The following is a 17,486-nucleotide window of genomic DNA, read 5'->3' on the forward strand; positions in this document are numbered from 1 at the left end:
CAAGCCCTTGGGCTGGGAAGGTGGTTCAATGGTAGAATGCTTGCCTTGCATGCATGAGGCCCTAGGTTCAATTCCTCAGCACCACATAAGCAGAAAAAGCAGGAAGTGGTGCTGTGGCTCAAGTGGTAGAGCGCTAGCCTTGAGCTGAAGAGCTGAGGGACAGCGCCCAGAGTTCAGAGCCCACAACTGACCAAAAAAAAAAAACAAAAACAAAAACAAAAGAGCAAGCCCCCTGAGCCCTCCCTGGCTTTGTGTCTCATCATGTGTTCTTTCCCCTCTGGCATTCGTCCTCCCATGATGCCATTCCCCTATGATGAACCCCAGAGGGGCTTACCATATTGAAGCATATGCTGGTGCTTTGCTCTGAATTCACACCTCAGCTGGACAGAAGGGTCCTCAAAATATTTAGCAGTGCTTACAAGTTGTACTCTGGGGCTTTGTGGAAAACAGGATTTATACCCCCAGATGCTTCCATCTGGGTTCTAGAGATATCAAATTCAAAATGTGGCCAACCATTCAAAAACCGTGAGCTAAATAAGCCTCCTTAATGGCAGAGTATTTAGCCACAAGTATTTTGTTACAGCAATATAATGCACTTATATTGCACCAGACCTGGAATAGGGTGTTTAGCTGTTATTATTGCTTTTGGGGGCAGTAACTGGGTTTGAACTCAGGGTTTCACACTAGGCAGGCATTCTACCACTTGATCCATGCCTCTAGCTCTTACTGCTCTGGTTATTTATTTTTTTTATTGTGAAAATACTATACAGAGGGGTTACAATTACATGGGCAAGATAATGAGTACATTTCTTATCAAGCATTGTAGCCTCCTCCTTTGTTTCCCCTTCCCATCCTCCTCCTCCCCCCCGCCCCCCAATCCTCCCCTGCTCTGGTTATTTTTGAGACAGGATCTTTTTTTTTTTTTTTTTTGCCTGAGTTGGCCTGAGTCCTCCTATTTACATTTCCTGTGATAGCTGGGATGATAGGGGTATACTACCATACAGCTTTTCTGTTGAGATGGAGTTTCAAAAACATTTTTGCCTCATTTGGCCTGTAACCTCAGTCTTCCTGATCTCTAGGATTATAGATGTGAGACAGTGTCATCTTGCCCTGGAGCAAGCTTTATAAACACTTTTTAAGTGTGAGACAGTGAAATCTCCAAGAGACTAGAAAATCCTTCCCAAGATTGCAAGGCTAAACAAGAGGCAGAGAAGTTGGGTACCAGTGGCTTACACCTGTAATCCTAGATACTCAGGAGGCTGCGATCTGAGTATTGTGAGCAGGAAAGTCTGTGAGACTCTTATTTCCAATAAACTACTCAGAAAACTAGAAGTGGCACTGTGGCTCAAGTAGTAGAGCTGAAGAGCTGAGGAACCCAGGCCTGGAGTTCAAGCTCTATGTCTGACAAAAAAAAAAAAAAAAAAGAGGCAGAGAAGGGATTTAGACTCCACTATCTCTAGAGTCAGTGTACCTGATCTTAACCACTACATTATATTTTCATATTATTCTTTTATCTTTGAATTACTTTTACTTCATTACACAATTATGTTAAATTCTAGGTACAAATTTTAGAAGGCAAGCAAGCAGGATAGAATGGGGACTTGACTTCTCCTCCATAGGAGTGGCTGTTGACAGATATGTTAATCTTTTATCTAAGAAGAGATGGAAGAGAAAGGATGAGGTGGTACCGTACCGTTAATTATCTGGGGTAGTCACAAAACTTTAGTAAGAATGCTTTCCATTTCTCTTATGGTGCGTGAGTTGAAATGTGATCAGCTCACAAAAGTTGTGAGAAGATAGGTTTCAGCCCAACTACCAAGAGGAGCTTAACCCTGGTGCTCCCTCCACACACGAAATGTGCCACCTTGGTGAGTAGGAGTGTCTGAATGTCAGGAGCTCACACCAGTGTATGACTCTGGCAGGGGTGCTCCATGCATCAGGGAGCACAGCTGATGAGGAGAGTCTAAGATTTTAGGCCCCAAATGTATTTTCCAAGTTCTATTCTAGAAGAATAGAATAGAATAGAGTAGAGTAGAGTAGAGTAGAGTAGAGTAGAGTAGAGTAGAGTAGAATAGAATAGAATAGAATAGAATAGAATAGAATAGAATAGAATAGAATAGAATAATTTGAGTTTGCACTGGTTAGAAGGAAGATTTAATAGGATACCTCTAAGTAGGTCAAGAGGGAAATAATATTGGAGTCAAATATTAACACAGTGCTGTCATCTATACAAAGATAACACAGTGATGCTAGTCCCACTCAACATGGTGAGTAAAGCCACTGGCACTTAACTTATGCTAGTGGTTTGCAAAGTGTGGTGGCAGCATCACAGGGGACCTTGTTGGATGCAGTTTTTGGGCCCCACTGAAGACCTACTGAGTCAGAACCTGAGAACTGGGCTCAGAGGACAGATTAAGTAAAGCTTCAGGTGTTTCTGATGTGCACAGAAGCTGGAGGCCACTTGCTTCCTGCCCTGTGTCCACCCTTCCCTGGCTTTGTGACTGTACTGCTGACTAAACAGCTCCTTATATAAGTTCTGCAGCCTTGGCTAGCAGGCCACGTGAAGCTGTTGCTGTGGGAAGCCACTCTTCCCTAATTGCCGCACACCAATTTGCTTTTGTTTCCAAACATTCCACAGCTGCACCATGCACTTCACGCTGTTCTTGAGGGCGTGGCTCTGTTGCCCATTGGGTTCTCCTTCTCTGGCTCTCCACAGAATTCATGTGGGTATCTTGTTAGCATTCATCCTCACATAGCCTACTCAACAGATGCAGAAAGTGGCCATGTTTTACACTTTCACTCTGTGATATATGCAGGCCAATTGTTGAACCTCCTTGAAACCAGCACTGATATATGATTCCAAATGTTGTTGGTTATCTTTAATTATTTATACTCATAAATAATAGAGGTCCAGTTAATTATGGTATGAGAGCTTTCAATTTAAAAAGGTATTTAGAATTGTGCTGCAAAAACAAAATGATGAATAAATTTGTGTAATATTAAAAAAACCAATTAGCTATAGATGTTAATTTTTTTCGAAGAAACATATCCTTTGATGGTTAAGCAGAAAGATTTTTTTCATTCCCTAATTCATTTCCTTCAGCATTTATAGTTGATATACAATTAACTAGCAAGAGAAGTCTTCATACAAGTTATTCTAACTTTGTTTTGTGGTTTAAAACCATAGCATGTTACATAAATTCTTATAGCAGAATTATTTAGAATTTCAAAAGGTGAGAACAATACAGATATCTATTGATTGGTAAGTGGATAAATAAGAGCTGTAAATCTGTAAAATGGAATGGTATTCAGCCATGAAAAGGATAAAAAATTGATATGTTATTGATATAGATGAATGTTGACAATATTAAGTGAAAGAAGCCAAATAAAGGGCTGTATATATGATTGTACTGAGGTGAAATGCCCATGACAGGCAAAATACAGGGACAGAAAATGAACTAGTGGCTGCCAATAATTAGGGGAAGGAGAATGGGAAGAACCTGTTATGAGATGGGTATGAGATTTTCTGGGGCAATAAAATGTACTGGTGATGGCTGTAAAATTCTGAGAATGTACTACACTCTACTAAATTATATACTTGGAAAGAATAATTTGTATGTGAATTAGATTTCAAGTTTTAAAAAGCATGACACTTGGCAATTTGTTTTCAATGTCATCATAAATAAGCTAGATGAGATAAACAGGGTAAGGAAGTCTAAATCACCTGTGGTACATTTTTTGCAGGAAATACTGGACTCCAGGATTAAAGATGAGCTCTATCACTTACCTTCCAACTATAAATTTGATTTGCTTTATTTAAAACTCAAATCGGTGTCTACCTGCAAAAGTATCAGCAAGGAGTGACCAGCTCCCTGGCCCCAGGACCAAGGAGCTTCCTCACTGCTCCGGAGGTGCTAAGGCTCCTGCCACCTGTGCTTGGCATGCTACTTCTGAATCCACCCTACCACAAGCTAAGAATTAGCCGAGGCACTTTTCCAAACAGTTTTCTGCCAATTTCCTCATTAAAAAAAAAGTGAAATGGTTAGTTGTTCTGGCTGTGAGTCTTATGGACACAAAGGGAATGAGAATAACTAACAGGTCGTGTGTGTGTGTGTGTGTGTGTGTGTGTGTGTGTGTGTGTGTGTGTGTGTGTGTGTGTGTGTGTGTGTGTGTGTGTGTGTGTGTGTGTGTGTGTGTGTGTGTGTGTGTGTGTGTGTGTGTGTGTGTGTGTGTGTGTGTGTGTGTGTGTGTGTGTGTGTGTGTGTGTGTTATTCTGTTTCTGTCACTGGTAAGGACAACTCCAGCAGAGTAATGAGATAAGAGGCAAAGGATGAGGCAGCGAGAGCCCATCAGTAGTCCACAAGAGACTGGAGATCTGGCTTCTCCTCCTCCAAAAAGAGTCAGTATGTGTCCAGTGCAATAGGCACACTTGTTACAGCTGTGACTTCTTATAGACGAGAATACAAGAAGAGTTGCTTGCCATGTGTCTGGTTTCTAGGTATCCACCAGATCTTTGTTTTCCTTTTTGGTTTGCAGCTTGAGATATCTAATGACTTAAGAGTTTGAGCTATAAATCCGTAACTTACACCAAGAAGAGTGATGGGTCATTCCAGAACATTGGGTATCAAGGGTCTCAAGGATAGGTGTGCAGCATGCCTGTACTCCCCACTCCACTTGGTAAAGCTGTGAAGTCTATAAAGGGATGCTGCCTTTCTATCTACACTATGCATTTGCCATCACTTAAAAATTTGTCCTGCTCATTACCTCCCAAGAGATAATGTCAGCCCTGGACTGTTCATATTAACACATGCTTTCAAAAATCAGAGAATAGAAATTGCCTTCTCTATTCTTCATCATCCCAAAGTGGCAATCCAGGGAGAGCAGCCATCATGCCTGCTAGTCATCTCCTGAATTCCCTCAGCACAATGGCCTTCAGCTGGCTGAATGGTCAGCAGTTGGAACCACTCTGCTCTGAAGCCATGGCAATCCTCTCCTCCTAGCTCTCCATTCTTCTCTAGATATGCATACTTCTGCCTACTACACATAGGCCCTGCCTCCTTTTGTATCCAGTTTAGATCCTAAGTAGCTTCACATCAAGCGTTCTCGCACTACAGGTGGGTTGCCATGCATCTGCCTCACTGGTCACATCTGCTCCAGGGGCCAGGGCCAGTAAACATTTGCAGGCTCTGCTAAAACCTCTGCCCTCAGTTCTGCTGCTGTAGCACCAAGGCAGCCAGAGACGCTCAGAAAACAAATCAGCCTAACTGCATTCTGCTTCACTTCCTTCACTAACAAAGGCCAGATATAGCCCAAAGCTATAGCAGGCCCTGGTCCCGATCCTAAACAGTTTAAAATCTCTGCCATTCTTGCACTTGTATCCAGGCTGCTGAGCACTGAGCAGAACTGAGAGTTCTGAGACAGGTATGGAACTCTAACAGGAAGACACAGGGTCATGGTCTCATTAGCATCCTCTCCCTTTCTCCACAGTGGCTGTTCCACTCTCTTCACATCTCCCACCACTGGCTCAGCAGGTTTCTTATCTCTGATAAGAAATTAAATCACTAAAGGCTCAATGAATCCCAATTTTTAAACCAATAGTAACACAAGTTCTAAGCTCAGCTTTGATATTTGTGCTCTGCACAATTGTGTCTTTCCTCCTTTCTGTGTTGTGGGCTTTCCTCAGCCTCCTGGTTGTGCTCCACCAGGAACTCTGCTACCTCTTTCCATCTCTCCTGTGATCTCTGTTCTTCTCCCACCTACACAGCCTCTAAAGTGCTCCAGCTTCCAGTTTACCCCCAAAGGAATCAGAGCACCTACAGAGTACCCCAGAGCCAGTGGCATCCCTTCACAATAACTAAGACTAGAGGTGTGGCTCCTGTGGTAAAAGAGCCTAAGGGCCTTAGTTCAAACACCAACTGCCAAGAAAAAAAGACTGAGTCTTCCAGTCTATGAGCATAATAAAGCTCTCATTTGGTCTTCAATTGCTTTCATAAATGTTTCATAATTCAGATATCTTGTAAGCCGTTTGTTAAAGCATTTTTAAAATGGTCATGCTATTTTAATTTCAATTTCTACTTGTTCATTATTGATGAGTAATTATACAATTGTTTCTCTTTCTTTTTGTTTGAGATAGTATCTTGCTACTAATTAGGGCCAGGATGACCCCAAACTATCCTCCTACCTCTCTGAGTCTAAGATTGTAGGCATGCACAGCCATAGCCAGTTCCACAGTTCCATTTTTAAAGTATGATCAAAGGGACCAGGCATGGTGTCTCCTCAGGAGACACTTGGGAGACAGTGTTAGGAGGAGCATAGTTTGAGACCAGCCTTGGCAAAAAGAGTAGCTATCTCAAAGAACAAGTGTAATTCCAGATATGTAGGAGGACAGAGTCAGAAACCAGCCCAGCCTTGACAAAGAGTACAAGACCTTATCTGAAAAATAGCTAATGCAAAAAGTACTAGAGGGATGGCTCAAGAGATAGAGCACTTGCCTAATAAGCACAAGACCCTGAATTCAAATTCCAGTACCACCAAAAATCAGTAAATGAAATTGTGATTAAATGTACTCATTTAACTTATGAATTATAGTCAGTGCTGTACTATTTCATTTAAAATACAGGTAATCTTGAAGTGGTTTAATTCCATGAAGTTCCCTTCTTTATGTTATTTCATTACATCTACATTTGCTTTAAATCCCACAAATACTATTTGTTCTTTAGCTTTATGTATTCTTTAATTAGGAGAAAAATATAGTACTTCAGATTGCCTATATAGTTATCATTTCCAATTCTTACCATATTTTCTTATAAATTCAAGTTACTATGTGGTGCAATTTCCTATTGGTCTGAAAATATTTCTCCACTGGTTTTTTTTTTTTTTTTTTGGTCCGGTCATGGGGCCTGAACTCTGGGCCTGGGCGATGTCCCTCAGCTCTTCAGCTCAAGGCTAGCGCTTTACCACTTGAGCCACAGCGCCACTTCCAGCTTTTTTCTTTTTGCTTATGTGGTGCTGAGGAATCGAACCCAGGGCCTCAAGCATGCAAAGCAAGCGCTCTACCACTGAGCTACCTTCCCAGCCCTCCACTGTTTTTTTTTTCAGTATAGATTTCTTGATCATTCATCTTTATTCATTTAAATGTTCCTTGGCTTGGCTTCACTTAAAATTTTTCTAAAATATAGAATCTGGGTCGATAGGTTTTATCTTTTAACACTTGTAAGATAATTGTGTTGTCTCCTAGCATACACTGCCCATGGCAAGAAGTCAGGCACACTTAGGTTGGTTGCTCTTTGTATGTAATACAACCATTCAAAAAATTCCACCTTCAAAATTCTATCTCTGGAATTCAAGAGTTCAACTACAATATGAATAAGTAATTTTCTTTGATTATTCTGCTTAAACATTTTGGATCTGAAAGTTTATTTATTCCCCATAAACTTGGAGAGATTTTAACCATTATCTTTTCAAAGTTATTTTTCTGCTCATGTCAATTTTCCTAGGCTTCTGAAATTCCTATTACTCCAGTGTCAGATTACTATTTATTTAAAAAAAATCTTTTGTTTCCATTTTTTTCAGATAATTCCCATCAATGTATCTTCAAATTTGCTTATCCACTTTTTTCATTTTCAATCTGCTGTAAGAACCCCCCCCCCCCCAGTGAAATTTTCACTTTTCATCTCCAGAAGTTCCATTTGGTTCTGGTTCTTGGAGAACACTTTTTGTCTGCAGAGATTCTCCTCTTTGTGTATATATGCATACACACATATTTTAATATATGTAACAAATATATACATATATGTTTGTTTTTATAATATAGGATTTCACTGTGTAGCCTAGGCTGGCCTTGAACTTGCCATCCTCCTGCCTCAGCCTCCCTGGTGCTAGAATTACAGGCATGTATTCATTCCATGTCTAGTGAAATCTGTGAATACATTTCTATTTAGCTGGTCTATGAACTTGTGTGCTAATTTTAACACCTGGGTCATTTACAAATCCACTTAGCTGACTGTATCTCCATTGTAGCTGATGTTTTCTAACACTTTAACCATGCCTCCAGCCCATTTTTTGCTATGGTTATTTGTTTAGTAGGGTCTTGTGTATTAGGTTCAAAAAGGTGCATTGACTTGACAGAGCTAGCTCAACATCAGCATAGGTTTATTGGGGAGGAAACCTGTGGAGGGGAGACTACAGCCAGAGCTAGAGACTCACTCTCCTTTATGGGCTAGCACTTTTTATAGTGGGTCATGGAAATGCTAGAATTGTTTGGTGAGTATTGGTACGAAAGCAACAACAGGACAAAGACAACATACAAAAAGGATCACAGCTGGAGGTGGGGAGGAAGGGGGAATCTCTCTGCCCTAATTGGTTTACAACTGCAGTTAATTCTGGACCCTTGCCAGTCACATGATTTCAGCTGGACAAGGATACAGAGGGTAGGGTGGGGAGTGGTTGTAAACCAAAGTACTGATTTGGGGTCTCAAGGGTACGTGGCTATTTGGACCTAACACTATGTTTATGCCGGGGCCACAGTCCTACCTGCAGCCTCCCGAAGAGCTGGGACCACAGGAACATCCTATCACACCCAGTTTTATTGACTGGGAGTATGTCATGAACTTTATGACCAGGTTGGTCTCAATCCATGGTCTTCCTAATTTCTACCTCCTGAGCAGTGGGATTACAGGTATAAGCCATTGTACTTAGTTATGCTTTCCTGTTTCTTTAAAGGTCTAGTGATAATTTATACCATATGTTTGAAGTATTTATTGTAGTCTCTCAATTTTGTGATAGTCTTCTGAAGAGTGATTATTGTTTTAGTAGGAAGACAACTGTGTGGACTTTCCAAATCATCAGCCTAAAAGTGAGCAGAAGCTCAAGTCTTCTCAGTTCTTTTGGCTTCTGGGAATATTCATTTGGGGTAGGGAGAGTGGTTGGACTCCCTGGGGTTTCCACATGTGTGGCCCAAGGACTTGGGCAGAGTTTATTTATCATTATGGGTTTAATTCACCTTTTTGCATCTTTGTCTCTTTTAGGATTTCTTTCCTAACTCTGTAGCTTTCCCATGAGTACCAAATCTCTTTCTTTCTAATGCTGTAGGCCATTCAGGCTGAAGAGGACTGTCAGGGTCTTAATTTCAAAGACTGTCTAAAATTTTCACTTGGGTTTATTATTATTATTTTTTTATTTTTTTTGTTGGTCGTGGGGCTTGAACTCTGGGCTTGGGCACTGTCCCTGTGCACTTCAGCTCAAGGCAAGTGCTCTACCTCTTGAGCCACAGCACCACTTTCAGGTTTTTATTTTTAAAAACCTAAATACTAGTAATATGGCAAGACTGTTCCTTTTTTCCTCTTCCTCCTCTTCTCTACCTCCTCCTCCTCCCTCTTTTTCCTTCTCTTCCTCCATATTAGGGCTTAAACTCAGAGCCTGTGCGTTGTCCTGAGCTTTCTTTACTCAAGGTTATTAAAGACTACCATGAGAGCCACAGATCTCCTTCTGCCTTTTTGCTAGTTAACTAGAGATAAGAGTTTCATGGACTTTCCTGCTTTGAACCATGACCCTTGGATTTCAGCCTCTTGAGTAGCATAGAATAACAGGCATGAGCCACTGGCACCCAGTTTACCTGTGTTCTTGATCATATTAATCACAATTATTTCAACGTTATCTGCCTTATAACTTTAGAGTCTAGATTATCTGTGGATCTGTTCCTATTATCTGCCTGCCCCCAACTATATGTCTGGCCATTTGTTCATTTCCTGGTATATTTTTTTTGTTGAATGACAAAAAATTCTCATAAAAAGTTGATGGATGCTCTCACAAAAAGATTTTTCTTCTAGACATCAAATAGAATACAAGTAACTCATTTTGTTTGAGGTGAAGATAGATTTCAGTATGTGTGAGGGATGAACTATTTCTGGTTCATTCTTAGTCCTACACTGTAGTTTTGAGCTTTGTATATAGCCTACTAGATTTTCTAATTATGAACATGGATCATTTATTGGGACCATTCCAATCTGTCTTATCTTGAACTCTAAAGCATCACAAGATTACCAGGAATCTCTGCTTAGCTTGGTTTCTTAGTAGTTGTTTCACATTCAGTCTTTGGTATAATATCCAGAACACTGCAGACTCACCAGAGACAATTATACAACAATCTCAGGATTTCTTCTTTGTGATTACCTGTCCTCTAGAACACTGGCCCTTTGAGTCCCTGACACTAGAGACGTCTCAAACTCAAATCTGTCTCCAAATACACTGAGACTGGGAGACTTTGCATCATAGTAGCTGGAAAACCTAGGCCTTTGATTCAAGAGTAGAAGTGAAGGTGGGACGCATTTCAACATACTTTTTCTTGGGATTTGACCCATTATTATTTTTTTACCTTGGTTATCTTATGACAATTTAAACCAGGTTTTAACAACTTAATAGTAGTTATTTTAGAGGGACTTCTTGCTGAAATTTATTAACCTTGCTAAATTGTATTAACTGTACTTGGTACAGAGTCAGTGGCTAACACATGTTTTTAATTATCTCCCAGCCATCAGGACAGTACAACTGGTCTCAGTATAAAGTTAATTTGGTAACAAAACTAAGAGGAGGCTTTTACTATCTTTATTCAGTACCCAAAAGTTCACCAAACAGTAGGGAGAGAATCTTTATTATTCTTTGTCCTTTCAAACTAACCTCAACATAGTGGTTTCCATTGTTTGTTTTCATATATACTTATAATTTGTGTTTGAGACAATTTAACAGATTCATATTGAAAACTTTGAATTTATATGAGTTGGTAAGCATTATCATATTGAAGAACCAATAAAACTACTACTTGGTCTTTGAAAAATGCATGAGCAAACAAATTATTCTCTTTTACTAATTAACTTTAAGTAAGAATACATAATTATAATGTAAGATTGAAATATTGACAGCCAACAACCTGGAATCCCTATTGGCTTTGTCCTTTATCACAATCTAAACAATATTGCATTGTTCTTAATACTTTTTTTGGTTTTTGCTTATTGAAACAGGTCTTAATACATAACCTTTACTGGCCTCAAACTTGTGATTCTCTGCCTCAGCCTCCTGAATGCTGAGACTACAGGTATGTTCACCCCTCTTAACGTTAGTGCAGTGGTTGGCATAGTGGCTTATCCTTGTAATCCTGGCTAGTGGAGAGGCAGAGTGTTCAAGGCTTGGATAAAAAGTTCATGAGACTCCATCTCAATCAAAAAAATCTTGGAAGTATGCCTGTATGCCTGTCATTTTAGCTATCTGGTAAATATAAATGGAAGGACTGAGGTCTAAGCTAGCCTGTGCATAAACAAAAGACTCTACCTGAGAAAAAGCAGGGCTGGGGGGGGGGGGGGGTATGACCAAAATGATAGAGCAAAGAGCACTTGCCTAACAAGCACAAGGCCCTGAGTTCAAACCCCAGTACTGCCCCTACAAAAAAGTCCATATACTTGTATGAGGAAACCAACATACATAATAACAAATAACAAATTCTTTTCCATATAGTTTCTTTTCTTTCTTTTCTTTTGGTTTCCCTTTCTTTCTTTCTTTCTTTCTTTCTTTCTTTCTTTCTTTCTTTCTTTCTTTCTTTCTTTCTTTCTTTCTTTTTCTTTCTTTCTTTCTTTCCTTCTTTCTCTCTCTCTTTCTTCTTTCTTTCTTTCTTTCTTTCTTTCTTTCTTTCTTTCTTTCTTTCTTTCTTTCTTTCTTTCTTTCATTCATTGTGGGGCTTGAACTCTGGGCCTGGGCACTGACCCTCAGCTCTTCAGCTCAAGGAGAGGGCTCTACCATTCGAGCTATAGTACCACTTCTAGTTTTCTGGTGGTTAACTGAAGATAAGAATCTTACGAACTTTGCTGGAGGTGGGGGGTGGGGGGGGTGGGAGGGGTGGGAGATGGGAAGGTATGGGAAGGGGAAACAAAGGAGGAGGCAACAATACTTGATAAGAAATTACTCATTACCTTGCCCATGTAATTGTAACCCCTCTGTATGGTATTTTCACAATTTTTTTTTTTTTTTAAAAAGAGTCTTATGGACTTTCCAGCCCAGGGTGGCTTTGAACTGTGATCTTCAGTTCTCAGCCTCCTGAGTTGCTAGGATTATATGCGTGAGCTACCAGTGCCTGGTTCCATATAGTTTCTTAGTAAGTAAGCTAAATGTCTAATTGGAAACTCTTAAGTTGATGTTAGGTTTTATATTTTGGTTAGCAGAAAAATTACTTAGAACTTATTGTAATATATTCAGTCAAGTATTTGGTAATGCACAATGAGAAATTATCCATTAGTTCTTTAATAAAAAGGGCAATTTCCTGATTGAGAAGTACCACTGTGGTATGTATATTTTAATACCACTGATGAGGAGTGAAAAAGAGGTGACAAAAAAGGGAGACAGAAATTAGCTCACAGTAAAAGAGGAATGCTTGCAATAGTGTGTTTCTACTTGTTAGGTTGGTTGGATTTGGGGTAAACTTACCATATGTGGCCAAGGTCCTGAGGTGTTCCTCCTCCACTTGCACAGTACTGGCTTGTGCTGATTTGTGAAGGTCTTTACTGAATTCAATCTCCTTTACTGGGCTAAATGTTTTGAAAGAGGGAGAGGCATAAAGTGTCTCTACAGAGGACTGGTGAAAGAAAGTAGAATCTGACTTTGATGTCCTTAAATTGGGGCTGATGACTTCCTCTTTACTTGATGTCCAAAATGCTGGTAAAGTTGTCAGTGTTTCAAAACTTTCTGTGGCTGTCTGATTTTCCTGAGGTGTCTTCAAGGAGTTTACTGTTAGAGTATCTGTAATGACATTGTCTGATCTCTTTTCCGAATTTGTTTGCAAAGATGGGCTTTTTTCAGAGGAAGCAGGCACAACATCTGTAAGTTAACAAGAAATAGGCCTGAAAATAGTCTATTTTAAATCATTGCCAGTTTAATAAATAGGGTTTTTAGTGCCATAACAGAATTCCTATTTAGTCCTTTTGCTTTCTTACTATGCCTCTATGGTCTATTTAAAGTACATCCAAGCTATAACTGAGGCCTTAGTCATTTAGTGGCTGCCTTCTCCGTCTCTCCTCACTAACATAACAAGGCAAGGCAAGCTTCAAATAACTTGTCTTTAAATATTCCTCCTTTCACCCACTTATCTGTCTCTGAAACCACCATATTTTTAGTATCTTCAAGCTTTCATCCTTTACAAGATAAACGTGAGAAATATGCCACATCATACTGGTCTATCTTTATAAAACCTTAGCTACCAAACAATCTTTTTTTCTCTTGGAATGAAAAACGTCTTCATCCCTCTGGTGTCTACTGGAGGCACACTAAAGAAACTTAGTACTTAGATAGCAGTATAATCTTAACAAATCCTTTTGTCCACATGGAAGAAATAAAACAGAGTGATTCTATTACTAAAATGTAAGTACTTTTTTTTAACTGGAACTTGAGCTCAGGACCTCACAGTCTTGTTCTGCTTTTTCACTCACAGCTTTATCTACCACTTGAGCCATGCCTATAGTTCAAGCTTTTTGCTGGTTAATTGGAGATAAAAGTCTTTTGGATTGTTCTTCCTGGTCTAGAGTTGAACTGTGATCCTTAGATAAAAGCCTCCTGAGTAACTAAGATAATAGGTGTGACCCACTGGCACCCAGCTAAAATTTAAGTTCTACCAGGTCTGGGATCTCTGTCTGTTGTAGGAACTAACACCACTATGTACTCAGATCAGAGCCTGAAACAAACTGGACACATGATACATATTACAAATAGAAGGGACTGAAGGAAGTGTTAAGAGAAATTTAAGATGAACCTGAGCTAGGAATATCTACTAGATCCATGAATATGGGTCGGGTCTGAATTTCTAGATGCAAACTATTATCAACAATTGCTAGGGCTTGCCTCAAATTTTCATTGTGACATGGATATGAAAAGAAAGAAAATTATTTTTAAGAGATTGAGCTCATAAAACTAGGCGAAAAGGTCAGAGGAAGATTATGTTATTTGAAATTCCCACAAGGGAAGAGGACGCAAGATTGTAGTTATATATTTGCTCTAATTTGCTCTGATTACATATCACAATGTACAGTTTATAATGCACAAATACATGCTCTCACCATCACTTCAGGCTCTAGTCTTTAAAGAAAAGTGAATTTTCCTTTCTACTTTTCCCTTTCTACTTTATCCATAGTTGAAGGCTACAAAAAAACTACTGGCATATACTAACAAGTAGACAGTTCAAGAAATTTTCATTGATATGGCCATCAGGATTCTATTCTTCCCCACTCATCTTCCCAGTAAGGAGCTCAAGCTTCCCAGGACCGTGCCATCTCCTACTTTAGCTTTCATGCCCCCCCCCACTCCCCCACTTAGTACTGGGCTTTAAACTCAGCATCTCCAGCTTGTTGGCTGGGATAAAAAGGTCTCACTAAATTTTTGGAGTAGCTGGAATTGTAGACATGAGCCACCATGTTCTAGTCAGGTATCACTCTTTCTTTTCTTGCCAGTCCTCTGGGGCTTGAACTCAGGGCCTAGGCACTGTCCCTGAGATTATATTACTCAAGGCTAGCACTCTCCCACTTGAACCACAGTTCCACTTCCGGATCTTTCTGTTTATATGGGACTGAGGAGAGGAATGGCTGCATGCATGCTAGGCTACCACTAAGCTACCTTCCCAGCCTAGGAAACACTTTCTTTAAAGCACCCCTGGCTCTTTTCTTTCCTTGCCCCATCATCCTAATATTGTCTACCTTACCATATCCTGTTAGGAGTTGATTGAAAAACTGTAACTCCTCATTCATTAGTCTTGCCCCTACCTGACAACAGTCACCCTAAGGTGACCTTAGTAGGAGCTGTTTTCCTGTCCCAGAACCTAACAGTGCCAATCTTAGAAAATGCACTCCATGTTTTTTGAGTAAAAGGCAAAACAGAGATACAAAAATTAAAGAAAACATAAACCTTTATATTTCTAAACCAAAAGACTTGAAGATGGAAGAAACAAAACACTGGTATAAGAAAATGATTCCTTTTAAAATACTCCCAATTTGAATATGACCTAGTTCTAATCATTTGGTAAAAGGTTCCATTAAAAATACTAATATATTCCTAGCTAGGCACTAGTGGCTCAGGCCTGTAATCCTAGCTACTCAAGAGGCTAGGAACTGAGGATGACAGTTAGAAGCCAGCCCAGATAGGAAAGTCTGTGAGAGTCTTATCTCCAATTAAACACCCAAAATCCGGAAGCAGAGTTGTAGCCTCAAGTGATAGATTACTAGCCTTGAGCAAAATGCTCAGGGACAGAGCCCAGGTCCAGAATTCAAGTCCCAGGACCAGTGTTCACATAAACAAACACACCTAATATATTCCTAAGAAGTAACTGGGTTCATGATTCTCCAAAGTTAATATGTGTACCATTATATTTGCATGAAAGTATTCTTTAAATGTGAACTTTAAATTTTTTTACTGACTTTCCCATTTTACATGGAAAAAAACCATTTTTTGTTTTATGTGTAACAAAATCCTCCAAAATTTAGCAATATGTAATATAGGAAAATTCAGAATGACAACGATGTTCTGATAAAAATTTGTAACAACACACAATCTAAGTCATCTTCATAGCTATTTTAATGTCAATACAAAAAAGTTAAATTGAGCAAAACCTTCCATATGCAGTAGCACAGAACTGTAATCTCAGCTACTTAAGAGATGGTGGAGACAGGTCACTACCTAAGGCTGGTCCCAGCAAAAGCTTGAGCCCATACCCAAAAACAAACTAAAAGCCAGAGGACATGTGATACAGTGCTTTGTGAGGTTCTGAGTTCAATCTTTAGTACCACCACAATACTATTGCTACTACCAATAATAAAATTAAGCAAAACCTTAAAATACAAACTAGACTAAAATCATTCTATCCTATCACCTTCTCAGTATTCCAGGAGGAATAAACTGTAATCAGTTAGTTGCTTAGAGGTTTGCTGAAGATGATAACTTTCTAAGTGAGTCAAATAGTATGGCCTAAAAGAAGTCTGATGATGAATAAAAGTGATCTTAGCACATTATCTCAAAGAGAAAAATGTTTGTTTAAACAGAAATCTTAAGAGTTCTGGAGAATCCAGAAGCAAATTGTACTGGGTTTCTCAACTGTCAGCCTCATTCCATCCCAGCTCATTTCTGTGCAACATGCCAATTCATCCTCTTCAATTCAATCATTACTTAGTTATTTATAGTTTATACTCAAAAGTCCTTCAAACTCACAGCCAGGCCATATCTTCCTCATGCATCAGATCCACATACATCAGAACCCTCTGCTTCTCCCTGCTAATGCTGCTCATCTGATCTCCATCACCACCGATGGCTCAGCCTGTATGCCAACTGCAACAGCCTTCCCTTTTCCATCTATTTAAATTCTACCACTCTCGCAAGGCCTATCTCAATAATTGCTAACTCTAGAAGCTACTCTCCTTATCCTACCACTCTCTGAAATAAGAAACTGCTTATTTGTATAAAGTCATGGTTTGTACTTAATCAAACACTAGACAGAGTTGACTGCCTCTCATATTAACTTCCCACATTCCGACTTTATAGCTTACATGCTTTTGTCCATCTTGTATTGGAGGAATGCAAATGCTTGTTAAATTTACTAGTCCTAAAATGTGCAAATTATCTACCTATGCTTTTTTGTGTATGTGCTAGTCCTAGGGCCTGGGGACTGGGCACTAGGACTAGCACAAGGCTAGCACACCTGTAACTTGAGCCACAACTCCATTTCTGGATTTTTGGTGGTTAACTGAAGATAAGAATCTCATAGGCTTTCTTGACTGGGCTAGTTTCAAACTGCAATCCTCAGATCTCAGCCTCCTCAGTAGCTAGGATTACAGGTGTGAGCCACAGGTGCCAAAACATATATGCTTTAGATGTTGATTTTTGTATCTATCACTCTATACTATTATGTGAAGTGTAAAAATAACAATGATCAGTCAAGAAACACTCCTTGGGGGTAGGAATAGAATACAGCCCCATAGTAGAGCACTTGTTTAGGATGGAGAAAGCCTCAGGTTTAATCTTTAGCACTGAAAATCAAAACAAGAAGAGAAGACATTGAACACACTGGACTGTATTAAGACTCTAGAAAGAAGAGAAGACATTGAACACACTGGACTGTGTTAAGACTCTAGAAATACACACAAGAATAAGTGATGGTGGCTACTATCATGAACTTAAGATCCAGTGATCTTGTAATACATATTCATAGTATATGTACGATAAACATTAAAATCACTAATAATGTGACCCATTGAATTTCATGTCTAGATCACAGTTTTTCAAGTGAATGAAGAGAATTTATTTGTATAGCAATTTGAAACAAGGGTAAGTTCAGGTTCTCTGAAAATCAAACTATGAAAATAAAAAGATTTGGATGCACCAGTGAATGGGAAAGTTCATACAAGAAAGGAATAAAAATCAATAGAATATATTAACAAGCAGGTTATCATTATGAGTAAACATTCTAACTT

General features: G+C 39.4%; 1 protein-coding gene across 3 annotated transcripts in view; it reads right to left on the reverse strand.

The window, feature by feature from the left end:
* Enthd1 (ENTH domain containing 1) overlaps nucleotides 1-17,486 on the reverse strand; it is a 98,604-nt gene that overhangs the window by 3,640 nt on the left and 77,478 nt on the right. For all 3 annotated transcript variants that reach the window (XM_069999590.1, XM_069999592.1, XM_069999589.1), the window contains one exon: nucleotides 12,469-12,858. In XM_069999590.1, the coding sequence (XP_069855691.1) occupies nucleotides 12,469-12,858 (390 nt within the window). The remainder of the gene's footprint in view (nucleotides 1-12,468; nucleotides 12,859-17,486) is intronic.

This window comes from Dipodomys merriami, unplaced genomic scaffold (assembly GCF_024711535.1).
Source record: "Dipodomys merriami isolate MVZ:Mamm:240054 unplaced genomic scaffold, mDipMer1.0.p SCAF_55, whole genome shotgun sequence".
In the NCBI taxonomy this organism is placed as follows: domain Eukaryota; kingdom Metazoa; phylum Chordata; class Mammalia; order Rodentia; family Heteromyidae; genus Dipodomys; species Dipodomys merriami.